Raw genomic sequence first — 15,280 nt, 5'->3', positions numbered from 1 at the left:
ACCGTTATGAAGACAGAAGATAGACACTATGCTGACGTTTGCGCTGAGCACTTTCTTCAAGTAGCCAGACAGTGGAACATTGAACTCAAAATTAAAATAGTGACCACTGATAGTGCACGCAACATGATTGCAGCGGCCAGGCAGCTCCCGTTCGAGCATATGCCTTGCATTGCACACAGCCTCCACCGAGCCATCACAGTTTCTCTCCAAAACAGCCCGTTTGATGGCGCCTTGGCAAAATGCAGGAAGTTAGTGGGTCATTTCAAGCATAGCCCTGCTAACGCAGCCGAGCTTGAACAGCAGCAAGTCAAACATCTTCAAAAGAAAGAGTCACTCGTACAGGAGGTGTCTACTAGGTGGAACAGCACCCTAGAAATGATAAAGCGTGTTGAGAGAAGAACCATTGAGAGATGCACTGGCCCTACATGCAGGCAACATCAACATGCCAACTGCAGCTGAATTTGATAAACTGAAGAGGTTGGAGACTGTGCTGGAACACTGCAGGTAATTTATTGATACTCTTATTATTATTATATTTGTCTCTCAGTCAAAGTAAGGTTGTGTCAAAAGTGGGGACGTCTGTGTGTGTGTGTGTGTGTAACATTTTTATAATAGAGTGGATTTATGTTGTTCTGATGTGTCTTGACTGTGTGTGTGTGTGTGACATTTATAATAGAGTGGATTTAAGTTCTGATGTGTGTGTGTGTGTGTGTGTGTGTGACATTTATAATAGAGTGGATTTAAGTTCTGATGTGTGTGTGTGTGTGTGTGTGTCATTTATAATAGAGTGGATTTATGTTCTGATATGTGTGTGTGTGTGTGTGTGTGTCATTTATAATAGAGTGGATTTATGTTCTGATGTGTGTGTGTGTCATTTATAATAGAGTGGATTTATGTTCTGATGTGTGTGTGTGTCATTTATAATAGAGTGGATTTATGTTCTGATGTGTGTGTGTGTGTGTGTACAGTATGGGGACAAAATATAATAGAAATGTCTGAAATCCTTGTTTTTGTGGGGACATTTGTTGGTCCAGTTAAACAGCTTATAAATCATACAGAATGAGTTGTATTGAAAATGTAAAAATGCAGAAAGTTTTCTGTGATGGTTAGGTTTGTGTGTGTGTGTGTGTGTGTGTGTGCGCGTGCGTGTGTTAAGAGTGAGAGATTGAAAGTGAGTGAGAGATTCATTATGTCTAACTAAAGTGCTTTTCTCTATTATTCCAGGTATGTGAGTGAACTTTTAGGAGGAGAGAAATTTGTTTCTTGCTCAGTTGTGCTGCCCGCGTTGTGTCATCTATCACGTGTGATGGAGGTCTCAGAAGATGACCCAGCCTACATGATTAAGTTTAAGGAAACTTTCACAACTGACATGGACAAACGGAAGGAAAAAACCAACACCACATGGCTGAGGGTTGCATCAGCACTGGACCCTAGGTTTAAGGACCTCAAATGTCTGAGCAGGGCTGACAGAGCTGAGGTGTGGAGTTCAGTCTGTGCCTTGCTCAAGAGGGAGGGGCTTGCACAGCCAGATAAACCAGTGACAACTGAACCACCTAAGAAGATAACACGTCTCATGTCTGTGCCAGAATCTTCATCTGATGATGATGAAGAGGACTGTATTGAGAAATGTGTGGAGCGCTACAAGGCAGAGCCCTCTATTGGCATAGAGGACTGTCCCCTGCAGTGGTGGTCCAATCATGAAGGGGCACACAGTGAGATGGCCTACCTTGCACGCATATACTTATCAACACCTGCCACATCCGTACCTTGTGAAAGATTGTTTTCACTCTCAGGACATGTTGTTCAGAAAAAGCGAGCTGCCCTGTCATCTGAAAATGTAAACAGGCTCGTCTGTTTGAGCAACTGGCTCAGTGCAAAGAAAGAGAAATAATCTGTGAGGAACCTGTGGGTTTTTTATATTCTTTTTCCCACCTGTTTGATAGACATGAACACGTTCTTTGTGGACCACCACTACATGTCAATGTTCTTTATGCTCTGTTTAGGGTGATTTCAGTAATAATAAATGTACATTTAGGTTAGCATGTTTACAAGAAGTGAGCTGCCCTATCGTGCAAAAATGTAAATAGGTTTGTGTAAGTAAATTGAGTAAAGAAAGAGAAGTAATGGGAACCGTTTATTTCTATGTTGTTGTTTTTTCATGTGTATAATAGACATGAACAAGTTCTTTGATAAACATATGACTTTTGATACTATGGTCCCTTTGATAGATGTCCAGTCTTCATCCTATGTTAAGTATGGTTTCACTAATAATAAACATGCATTTGCATAAAGCGTCTATTTGTCCACTCCCATGTTGATTAATGTATTCAAAACTTGAAAAGTATTAATTTAAGGTACATTTAGAACTGATATAAATGTGCGATTAATCGCGAGTTAACTCGTGACAATCATGCGATTAATCGCGATTAAATATTTTAATCGATTGACAGCCCTAATATATATATAGATAGATATAGATATATAGATATATATATATATATATAGATAGATAGAAAGATATATTTTTTTTTCTATACATTTGATGTTTTGGGACTTTTACACAGTTTTAATTATAATGAACTATTTACACTATTTTCGCGATTTTAAGAATTTACTCCTTTTATATGTACGAATTTCACCTTTATGAATTATAGTTTTGTGCATCTATTTATGGCACTTCCTCACTTTATTTGTATTTGAAACACTTTTGTGTATATTTATATATAAGTGGCACTGCACTTCTCTCAATTACCTTAACAGAATAGGCCTGCACCACCGTCTGCCTAATCTATCTGGAAATGGTCGTAGCAGATGCAGCCTGCCCCTTACGAGGTCCATCCGTAAGAACAAACAAAGAATCGGATTTACGTATCAACTCAGTCTCCGCCAGGTACACCCGAATTGCCCTACCTCCAAGAAATGTAGAGCAATTTCTTTAGGATGTTTTGGCATAGGACATAAGGACGGAAACACAATATCTTCATTCAAATGAAACCCAGAGACAATCTAAGGAAGGAACACCTGACAGGGTCATAACATCACTTTGTCCCTGTGAACCACTAGGTAAGGTGACCGACAGGATAACGCAGCCAACTTCAACACCCTATGCGCAGAAGTAATCGCAACCAAAAAGGCCACCTTCTGCGACAGAATGAGCAAAGGAAGTTCACATATGTTTTCAAAAGGAGGCTTTTGAAGTACCGACAGTACCAAATTGAGATCCCACAGAGGTACCAGGGATCACACCGGAGGAGCCAGATGTCAAACTTTCTGCACAAAAGTGTGTGAACCAAGGACTTCGCCGCCAACAGCCTTTGGAAAAATATGCCCAAAGTGAAAATTTGGCCCTTGATGGTGCCCAGAGCCAAACGTTGATCTACACCTAGTTGTAGAAACTCCAACAGGTGAGAGACAGAAAAGGAACAGGGAGAAACCCCTCGGGCCTCACACCAAGTAATGTACGTCTTCCAAACTCAATGGTAAACCTACCTGGAAGTATATTTCCTAGCATTCAATAGCCAGGCTGTTAAAGCCAGTAACTATAAAGCAGGATGGAAGATTGGTCCCTGAGGCAGAAGATTTTCCCTGAGAGGAAGTTTCCAAGGGACGTCTGCTAGCAGCCTTATCAGGCCTGCGTACCAAGACCGGCGAGGCCAGTCTGGTGCCACCAGAATGAATGGAATCCCTTCTACCTCGATTCTGCGTAGCAGTCTCAACAGAAGTTGTGTTGGAGGAAAAACGTAAATCAGACGATACTGACCCCAAGGGGCCACCAGGGCTTCCGCGGCATCGGCCAGAGGATCCCAAGACCTTGACACAAACCTCTGCACCTTCCTGTTGAGACGGGAGGCCAACAGGTCCACATCAGGGGTCTGCCATCAGAGGCACAGCTGATGAAACACCTCCCGGTGAAAAGACCATTCTCCCTGATCCAACGTCTGACTGAGATAGTCCGTTTGCCAATTCTCTACCCCTGGAATGTGCACAGCAGAGAGGGCCGGAACATATAGTTCTGCCCACCTCAGGTTGCCGGCTACTTCCTGGGCCGCTAGGGCACTCCTTGTGCCCCCTTGATGATATGTATCTGGCAGTGACCTACAAGTAGCAAAAGAGGAGAAACACAGAAAAAGCACAATGGAGGACATCCCTGAAGGATTTAGAAAAATGTGTGGATTCAATTCAGTGGTAATTCTTCAGCATTTTCATAATGTCAGCAATGTCAACTCTTTATAACCAATAAAAGGTTTACCTCAAGTTATAGGGAACATGTATGTTGAATCTTGGTGTAATTTATTTGTATTTCAGACAAATGCTAATAGAAGCATAATCCAGTCACAAAAATGAGTTACAAAAAATCATATACTATATATTTAGTCATAATATAAAGCCAGTACATCACCCACAAGGACTTACATCATGAACTGCTGGGCACTGGGAGGGGATGGTGCAGACTCTGGATCCAAGTTAAATCTTTGACTTTGACTAAAGATGGAACATCGTGGAGAGAGTAGAGGATTATCTCCATCTGTAATGTGAAACAACAGCCGGCTGGTCCCACAGCTGCGTGTATCCTCCACACTGTGATCCAAGTCATTCTGAGGTTCTCGATGCACCATCGCTGGTTCTAAAATTGACAGAAATTGGCAGATTGTTTTATTTATGAGATTAACATTTTGGGTTTCTAGCCATTTGAATTGTTCACTTAAGCTATACCCACAAGCAAACAACTAACACATAGTTCAATATGTCACACATTTATATACTGAGTGATTGTGGTCTCCCGATGCATGCTGATGATACAACTCATTTGACGACAAGAACTCCAGCGCAATCATGACTCAGGCTTTTTGCCCAGCTCACAGTTACTCATCCATGACATGCTAAAGAGGAACACTAGAAACACAGAAGAAAAAATTCAACTTTCTACATCTAGAAAGGCAAAGGTATTTAATAAAAGGTAATGTCTACTTTCTAAAGCTAGATTTGAAGATAAGAGTTGCAACCTAAATTTAACTGTGAAACCTAGCTATACATTAAATACTTACTACTCACTAGGCTTTTGACAGAAGGAAGACAGGTACTGTACACACACACACAATCAGAATCAGAAAGGATTCTTTAACCTACCATGTAGAGTACCATTTAGTCAGTGTAGGCTCATTTAAGCACTAAGCAGCACCACGGGGATGTGCAAGTGGAAAAACATCAATCCAGGAGGACATAGGTTTTTATTAATAAATGTACAGGAAAAACGCAGGCTATCTGAAACAATTAATCCTTTTCCTGCAGGCTGTACAAAGCAGAATAAGTCATTTCCTGCTGGGTCCTATTAATTACTCTCTTCAAGACATACCTGACATAATGAATATTGAAATTCCACTTCTCACAGGAAAAATCTTCAATTTTAAACTAATAAACAGCTACCTAAGACAAAGCAGCACTCTGGGAACAGTATTACATAAAAAGGATCCAGTGCTCAGGGAAATAAGATGGAAAAAGACTCGCTATGTTCACACATAGAAACTATTCCTTTTCAAGGGGGTATAACCAATTATCAGTCGGTATAACAAATATTTATAATCCTTGCTATTATGGATTGGTCAGGGAGGTAAAACTGATGGGGTGGTGATGGTGGTGACAGTCTCTGCGGTCTACAATACATTATCCAAAGTATAGCTAAAATAATCCAATATGCTGAACAGGCAAATAGAAGGTCTGACCTTTCCGTCCACATTCTCCATTCACGGAAGATGTACTATAGCTTCTATGAATGAAAAGTAATCTAAAAATAGAGGACACATGAATGAATCAAACACATGCCCACTTCTAGATTTTTCATTCATAAAAGGCTATAATGCAGCGTCTATGAATGGAAGAGGTGCAGAAAGGGTGGGCATAGTTGGCACTCCTGATGAGTGCACATATGATAGGTCCATCAGCTTTTTTAACCCCCACAGCACCAGAGGATTGTGGCGACAGAGGTAGGGGGATTAGAGGAAGGAAGATCTCAACTAATTCTGCAGCCATCTGCACAAAGGACACATCACAATAACTAGTAACATCAGCAAAACTCCAGGTAAACTTTTGAATACACAGTTGAAATACATAAACATTCGGTGTTTTACCTGCCAAAGGATTTTTAACTGTAACCTTGCACATTTTCCACACTGCATATTTGTACAACTGACACACACGGGTTGATTTACTAAAACTGGAGAGTACAAAATCTGGTGCAGCTGTGCACGGTAGCCACCAGGTTCTAACTTCAGCTTGTTCAATAAAAGCGATTCTAAAGGTTGTAATTAAAAAGCAAAAACATGTTATACTTACCTGCTCTGTGCAATGATTTTGTACACAGCAGCCCGATCCGCTTCTTTTTGAGTCCCCTGCTGACGGTCCTGGCTCCTCCCCCTGGCAAAATGCCCCCAATAATAAGCCTCTTGCTACGGGGCACTCAAGCAGGCTCACTCTTGAGTCGAGCAACAAAACCAGAGAAAATTCCCAGCTGAACTTATCAACCGAATTAACCTTTCTAACAGTATGCGTTAAAAAATGTGGATTTTTGTACTTACGGTAAAATCCATTTCTCTGAGTTCATCGACGGACACGGCACTCCATAAATCTCAAGGCCAACTTCTGATCAACGTACCGTTGAAGAAAGGTTAAGATCTGAGCCACAGAAACGGTTTGAGGATGAGCGCCAATCGACTCACACCAAGAAATTTACTCTTTCCACATACAATGTGATAACTTGCTGGAAGACCACTTCCTCACGTTCACCATACAGTACCTGGCTTTCAATAGCTAAACCATTAAAACCAGTGACTGTAAAGCAGGATGGTAGATTAGCACTTTTCACAACTGGTCTTCCAAGGGACGTTTACGGCCACCAGGATGATTGGAAGATCCTCGCTCTTGATTCCTCGCAGGAACTGCGGAAGAAGCCTTAGCCGAGGATTATACTGACCGTATATAAACAAAAGAAGAAGGACCACACTCCGGCATGAAAGAATCAGTTGATTTATTCAAAACTCCATAAAACAGACATAGGACATCATTATTATAATAGAAAAAATAAAAATTTCTATATATAGAGATTGTCTCATTTATGTTGTCTCATTTATGTTGTATGCCTGATAACAACCTTCTTTACCCTCTTTATTCTCCTTTCTACTCCCTTCCATTTTGGATTTAGCTACATTTATTTTTGTTCCTAATTTCTCTTTATTAGAATACACGGTTATATTTTGTATTATAATAATTTTACCGTCCTCATATGTGGTGGGAGTCTTTTTCTTCATTTTCTTTTTTGCATGGTAATATTCTTTGTGTTTGGGTTTACACAAATTTACTGTTTTGTCATTTAACATCTATATAGGTTTTTGATAAAAGATTTTTGTGTTCTAAATGGATGAAGAGGAGAGTCTTTGTGCTTTTGCTTCTGTGGATTTTCACTACAAGAAGGAGACACGTCATCAATTGGTTTCATTACTTTTAATTACATTGATGATTTTCAGCTGCCTGGTCCCTATTTATGTAGTTTATCCACATGTATGCTTTTAGTTATGATTAAGCGAATGTGATTCGTGAAACGAGTCAACCCATCCATGATGTTCTATGTTTGTTTTTTGGAATTTTGAATAAATCGACTAATTCTTTCATGCCAGAGTGCGGTCCTTCTTTCGTGTATATACGTTGCTGAGATTGCAGATCCGACGTGCACCCGACCTCTGATTGCTGGATTACCTTCACCTGAGCAGCTCTCTCTCCTTTGCACATCATTATACTGACCTTACCATGGCCCTTGGATGCTTGCATCTGCCCGAGGAACCCGTGATCTTGCTACGAACTTCAGTATCCTCCTCTGGAGCCAAACCTGCTAAAAGGAGCTGCATGTAGGACTGTGCAAACAGAACTGTCTTGAAGGTGGATACCACCAGACTCAGAACCTGTATGCAAATCCAGAGGACAGACCACCCTAGTCGATTCAATTCCCTGGATAGGGATAGGGGGACCTTAGGTTGTTCGGACACTACCAGAACATTTGCAGTAATTAAATCTGCACAAGGAGATTCAGGACCTAAAAAAACCTGAAAAGAACAAACTTTGCCCCCTTTTCTGGGTACGCCCAAAATAAACAAACATTTTGGGGATCTCCTTGATGCTCACAAAAGAAGTCCATGGGGGCCGGAAACCAGCAAAGATGTCCCCCCCACCCCTATAATGGGTAAGGGCAGATCTTCATGCTGAAGGTGTCTTGTCTGCTGGTCTGGAGAAGCTAGCTCTAGGTTTACCAGACCAATGTTGCTTGGAACCTCCCGGGGAAGATTTAAAGCACAAAATATTTTTCTATTGTTATGAGAAGGAGGGTCCCCGTCTGCAACGAAGGCTCCTTCCCTTTCCTTGACTGTGGCAGGAGGGTACTCTTCCACCCCCCCCCCCTCCTCCCGTGATACCCTTAATGATGTCATCCAGGGTAGCCCCAAACAGGCGATCGCCTTGAAAGGGCAAATCAATGAGAGCTTTCTTAGAGGCTAGGTCAGAAAGTTTGGACAGCACAGGAGCTGTATCCAAAGCTGCATCACAAATAAACTGCAGTCCATGGACCAACTGGTCCGCTAAATCAACATAAGCAGTGGGGACCTGCTCACTTCCCAGGCCCTGGCGCAAAAGCTTGGTCCATTCAGTTAGGGTCTGAGACACCAGGGCTGAGGCAAAGACTGGCCGCAATGACGAACCATCCATAGTAAACATGCTGCATGCCGCAGCCTCTGCTTTCCTGTCAGCCGGGTTCTTAAAGGAAGGGGATCCCTCTACTGGGATCATGGTTGCTTTATTCAACCTGAAAAACAGGAGCGTCCACCTCTGGTGGACTAGCCCACTTTTTTAAAAGTGACTTCTCAAAAAGGTAACGTACAGCAAAACGTTTGGGGACCGCATCCATGGCGGCATCAGGCTCAGAATCAGATGGGACAGATTGAGCAGGTGAAGGCGGGAGACGCTTCCTCCTAGGCCTTTGCCCACACGCCACTTCCACCCTGGACATGAAGGACCGCCGTCAGTGTAACCATGGGAAGCTGGGGTTCCGAGGGACCTGCCACCTTCATGAGGGTGGGGGGGTTTGTCAGTGGGTGAGATGTGACCCTGAGGCTCCATAAGAAAAGGAAGACCTTGCAGTACATAAACAATAATCTTTTGGCACCACTAAAGGAACCCTTACGGCCCAGGGTACCTATCAGCAGAGAGAGAGATAACGGGGACCCCCAAGGACTCCCCTACCCACGGGAGGAGTGCAGAGAATTCAAACCCAGCAACATCACGGACGCCATCCCTGTTCATATGTTCAAGGCACAGAAAGAGAAAACGGAGGTAGAGGAGGAGCTTTGGCATCCCGTGGCTTGGGTCGTCTCCAGCAGATCCCAGACTAAGGGAAAATGGCCCAGTGATATCGGGCTACACAAATATGGCCGCCAACCGGAGACCAACCAGACTAAGGGAAAATGGCCCCCATCAGCTCAGCTACAAACACTGAAGCATGCTGACAGGATCTTCCCTGCAGCCTCTGCAAGGGGACCCCCCCTGAATGTAGGACACATGTTTAGGGGAGACTCAGCTGCACAATCTGCACCAGACTCTGCACTGGGAACCTCATGCACTATACCCACTCTGCAAACAGGGCATGCAGCTAGGGGTCTGCTACACTGGGACTCCTCCAGACTACCAGGGCAGGATGCACATGATGCCAGAACCCTTACAGAGTGGGGATAGCTGTAGAGACCCCAGGGTTCTCCACTGCATCCTCTGCCCTGGGACCCCCACCAGACTCCAGGTCCAGACGGGGGGAAGCCCTAACTTACTGAGGTATTTAAGGATGGGAGAAGGGAACCTGCAGGCAAGTTCGACCGTCCCTGGAGGGGAGGGGGGGACTGTACTTACCCTTCCATTGTGCGGGTAACGCTACAGACAGAATCCTCGCCATGGAAGTAGGGGAGCTGTCTGCCAAAGGACCGCTGCGATTAATACCCAAGACCGGTCGTATGCGACCCAGCGAGATGTTTAACTCGATGGGTTGTCTATGAGGCTATGTCGCAGCTGACCTGTCTGCACACGCTCGCTGGCTGGGCTGGGGGGGGGGATCTACATTATGCAGCCCGTCGCCCAGCCCCGCAGTTGATTGTAGATCTCCCGAGAGAAAAAACAAAAAAGATGTAAGTAAGGAGAAAAAAATTGCTAGGACCAGAGATCCCAACCGGGAGCCTAGGTCCTTACTCCTGACTAGACAGAATAAAAATGATTACCTAGAGCAGAGAGAGAGGTTATATACCAAGCTGGGGATGGCCCATGGGCTTAGCCAGGTGTTTTTAATTCTGCCTAGTCTTACTCCTGGAGGAGGCATTATAACCCAGTTATAATGATTTATGAAGTGCTGTGCCCATCGATGAACGAAAGAGAAAAGGTGTCTTCACTGAAGCTTTATCACCAATCCTTGTTTCCACAACAACCCAAAAGTTTTAACCACTTGCTAACCGCCAGCAGTACATATACTGCGGCAGGTCGGCTCTGTCGTCACAGGGAGAGCCAGGCAATTAATCAGGCGTCGCGATTGCAGCTGGGCACCCACGATCGCTCCCTGTGGAGATAGAATGGCTGTCTGCCGTTGTAAACACGGCAAATCGCTGTTCTGTCAGTAATGAACACAGAGATCCTGTGTTCCTCTTATTTAGGAACATAGGTCCCTGTGTTCATTCAGTAAATACATGTCCCCCACAGTTAGGAAGTCCCGCTAAAAATTGCTGATCGCCGCCATTACTAGTAAAATAAAAAAATAAAAACAAGATAAATCTTTCCCCTAATTTGTAGAAGCAATACATTTAGCGCAAACCAATCAATATACACTTATTCGTTTTTTTTTTTTTTTTACCAAAAATATGTAGGAGATACAAATTGGCCTAAAATAATGAAAAACTATAGTTTTAATTTTTTTTTATTGGGAATGTTATAGAGCAGAAAGGCAAAAAAAAAAATATATATATATATATATATATATATATATATATATATATATATATATATATACAGGGTTCATACACATTTTTACCAATAAAATTCCATGACTTTTCCATGACTTCACGTAAATATTCATGACCTAAAGTTTCATGAAATGTCTATGTATACACGTTAAATAAGAAGAAAATCCATGTCACACCCAGCATATTTTTACTAAAATAAATGACAATCTTTGTAGTGTACAGTACCTCTGCAGTTAGGGTTTCGTTTCTGGATACAGCGCGACTCAAAATGGTCCCTTGTTTTACAGTGGATGAGATGGAAGCACCACTGCAGCAGCTCGGAGCGGGTGTCACTTCAGGCGCACGGGTGAAAAAGCTGAGAACTCTGATGTAGGGGGGGCTCTGGTGACCAGAGACCACTTTCCACAGAGTAAATGCACTAAGGAAGGGGGGGGGGGGGTCCTGATATAAGGAGGAACCTTTATAACAGTGCCCCCTTACATCAGTGACCCCCCCCTCAGACTGGCTGGGCAGCACTGTCACTGACCTCCTCTTAGGTGCACAATGCTCTGGTTTTATCCTGTAGTCTCCTCTCTGCGGACATGGTACAGGAGATTTTCAAAGGCTGCGGACATGGTACAGGAGGTGGTCAGAGGCTGCGGACATGGTACAGGAGGTGGTCAGAAGCTGTGGACATGGTACAGGAGGTGGTCAGAAGCTGTGGACATGGTACAGGAGGTGGTCAGAAGCTGTGGACATGGTACAGGAGGTGGTCAAAGGCTGTGGACATGGTAGAAGAGATGGTCAGAGACTGCAGACATGATACAGGGGATGGTCAGAGACTGCGGACATGGTAGAAGAGATGGTCAGAGACTGCGGACATGGTAGAAGAGATGGTCAGAGACTGCGGACATGGTAGAAGAGATGGTCAGAGACTGCGGACATGGTAGAAGAGATGGTCAGAGACTGCGGACATGGTAGAAGAGATGGTCAGAGACTGCGGACATGGTAGAAGAGATGGTCAGAGACTGCGGACATGGTAGAAGAGATGGTCAGAGACTGCGGACATGGTAGAAGAGATGGTCAGAGACTGCGGACATGGTACAGGGGATGGTCAGAGACTGCGGACATGGTACAGGGGATGGTCAGAGACTGTGGACATGGTAGAAGAGATGGTCAGAGACTGCGGACATGGTACAGGGGATAGTCAGAGACTGCGGACATGATAGAAGATAGAAGAGCACGAGGGGGGTCCGGAGAGCACAGGGGAAGCAGAGAGCACTGGAGGAGCTGAAGGGCATGGGGGGGGGAATAGACAGAATTAAGGGGGGGTTTGGAAAGCATTGCAGGGGGGTTGGAAGGCGCAGGGGAGTGGAGAGCAATGGGGGGGGGGGGCAGGCAGGGAAAACGGGGATGATTGAGAGCACAGGGGGAGGGAGGAACTGGAGAGCACTGTCTGGGGGGGGGGGGGGAACAGAAAATCACTGAGGGGGAGCCAGACTAAGAGCACGGAGGGGGCTAAGAGCAGGGGGAGGTAAAGAGCACTGGGGGGGGCTAAAAAAGCACTGGGGGGGGGGGGCTAAAAAAGCACTGGGGGGGGGCTAAAAAAGCACTGAGGGGGGCCCAGCAAAGGAAGTTGTATAGGAGGGGGATGGGGCAGCTGCATATAGATGAATTGAACTTTCCATATTCCTAGTGCAGCTTCTGAGAGGAGGAGTAACAGCACTCAGCGACATGAGGAATATGAAAGTTCAATTCCTCTCTATGCAGCTGTACCATCCCATCCCCCTCCTATCCAGCACACGAGACTCCTCACTGACCTTCCTTCTGCCGCTGCCTTCTTCACACAGAGATGCGGCATGGACACCGGCCTGACACCCCGCAGTGATCGCGCCCCCCCGCCCGCCCTGCCCGATGGACACCAGCCTGACACCCCGCAGTGATCGCAGCCCCCCCCGCCCTGCCCGATGGACACCAGCCTGACACCCCGCAGTGATCGCGGCCACCCCCGCCCGCCCGCCCTGCCCGATGGACACCAGCCTGACACCCCGCAGTGATCGCGGCCCCCCCCAGCCCGCCCTCCCTACCCGATGGACACCAGCCTGACACCCCGCAGTGATCGCGGCCCCCCCGCCCCGCAGCTACGTCCCTCAGAGCGGGACAGTAAATGCACAATTTCTCTGTTTCAGTTTCAGCAGATCAATCCGCCGCAGAGTTCCTAGCCGGTCACGGTCTATTCATATTGAAGAGACCAGTGATCAGGCTTCAGCTGTGCAGTGCACTGCGGCTGATTAATCCGCCAAACCCGAAACAGAGAAAATAGTCCACTTACTGTCCCCCGCTCCCACAGAATACAGGGGGCCCAGAGACAAAAATCAATAGTGTCACAACACTTTTCCATGACTTTTCCAAAACTTAGTAATTTTGCCCATTTTCCAGGACTTTTCCAGGCCTGGAAAGTGTCATGTCAAAATCCCATGACTTTTCCAGGATTTTCATGACCGTACGAACCCTGTATATATTTATATATTTTTTTTTTTTTTAGACGTGGTGTCTTTTTGTTTATAGCGCAAAAAAAAAAAAAATGCACAGCTGATCAAATACCACCAAAAGAAAGCTCTATTTGTGGCAAAAAAAGGACATCAATTTTATCTGGGTACAGCGTTGCACGACCATGCAATTGTCCATTAAAGAAGCGCAGTGCCAAATTGCAAAAAATGGCCTGGATCTTAAACGGGGAAAATCTTCCGGTCCAGAAGTGGTTAAGCCTCGTAAGTTATATGTAAGGATATTTATGGACAGTATGGTCTCTCTCCTTCTCCAACTCTTCTTCTCTTCTCATCTTCCCATCCACTTTCCTCCCTTTGAGCTACCATGCTCAATATGCTTCCTAATCTTAGGCTGTAGGGGAGTGGTTTGGAGAAGGAGAGAAAGCATTACTACTAGTATGGCTCTTATGCTCGTGGCAAAAAAAAAATTCCCTCCCTCCCCTACTACTGAATCGTAGAAATTGAGCTTTTGACATTTCCATGGTCATTAGGTACCGTAATTAGATCTAATCTACCAATCCACTCCTGAACTAGGGTGGACACTATCTTTAAGGCCTGTTAGGAACCCTCCTCCCTCCTTGGACGGCTCAAAGCCTGCCAGGTACCCCAGGATCCCCGCCTACACTGTTACTATATTGCTTTCCCCTCCCCGTCTTTCCCGTTTTAATTTTAACAAGTTCTCCCTAACAATAAATTAGTCCATTGTCTGTTTTCTCTTTCATATCTTATATAATTCTTCTTTGGGACTAATTGCCATTGGACTTCTTCTGGTGGAAAGCCTTCTTTCCTTTTATGTGACCATCCGGGTAGATCTATCATCGGGAACTCCAGCTTTCTACAGAAGTCTCGCAGTTCCTCCGGAAATCTCAATTTTGCTGAGCGTCCATTCTTCCTACCCACTGAGCATGCTGGAAATCCCCAATTATATTGGATGTTATGTTCATGAATTTGGTTCAGGAGGGCTTTTAAAATCTTTCTTCGGTCTAAAGTTCTGCGTGATAGCTCCACGAACATCTGCAATTTTTTCTTCTTCATATTTTAATGGTGCTACATATTCCCCCAAATTTGCGCTTTTTCTTCATAGTTATGAATTCTTACTATTATGTCCCTTTGTATGTCTTTTTCAATATTCTGGGGTCTTCTAACCCCTATGGACTCTGTTTATTTTTAAATCATCTGTTGGTAGTCTGCCTAAAAAATGGGTTAAATATTTTTCTCAATTTCTGCTAGATCTTCCTCTTGTGATGTCTCCGGTAGATCTCTAATCCGCAGATTTTTTCTTCTATCTCGATTTTCTTGGTCTTCCACTTTATACACTATATGTTCAATTTGTAAGCAATTTATTTCTTTTTTTATTTCCTTCATCGCCTGAGAGTGGGTATTTTGATAGGACCAGAGATCCCAGCCTAGATCCTTACTCCTGACTAGACAGATTATGGAGAAAAGGGGGGCTGTAATTTAGCCCCCCTTTTCTTTATGGGATTGCGGCAGGGGCAGTTAGACAAGTGACCTTTGTTTGACCTGGTTTGAGTGGGTTCTGTGACACCTTTGCCTCTGTGGAAAAGGCTATATGAACTTTTCCTCTGGGGTCAATTGGTGTCCCTTTCCCGCTCAAAGTTATCCCTGTATCTGGGGAAATTAGATTCTGTACCCCTTCTTCCCGCCTAAATTAGCTTGTATCTGGGGAGATTTGGCTAGGTACCCCCTTTTCCCGCTCAAATC

General features: G+C 44.6%; 1 protein-coding gene across 4 annotated transcripts in view; it reads right to left on the bottom strand.

Annotated features, from left to right (window-relative positions):
• The window catches only part of FAM13C (family with sequence similarity 13 member C), a 323,331-nt gene that overhangs the window by 37,696 nt on the left and 270,355 nt on the right, over positions 1-15,280 (bottom strand). For all 4 annotated transcript variants that reach the window (XM_082267352.1, XM_082267355.1, XM_082267354.1 and 1 more), the window contains one exon: positions 4,414-4,624. In XM_082267352.1, the coding sequence (XP_082123478.1) occupies positions 4,414-4,624 (211 nt within the window). The remainder of the gene's footprint in view (positions 1-4,413; positions 4,625-15,280) is intronic.

This window comes from Pelophylax lessonae (assembly GCF_965119305.1).
Source record: "Pelophylax lessonae genome assembly, chromosome: 9".
Taxonomy (NCBI): Eukaryota; Metazoa; Chordata; class Amphibia; order Anura; family Ranidae; genus Pelophylax; species Pelophylax lessonae.
This window is presented reverse-complemented; position numbering and strand designations above follow the sequence as displayed.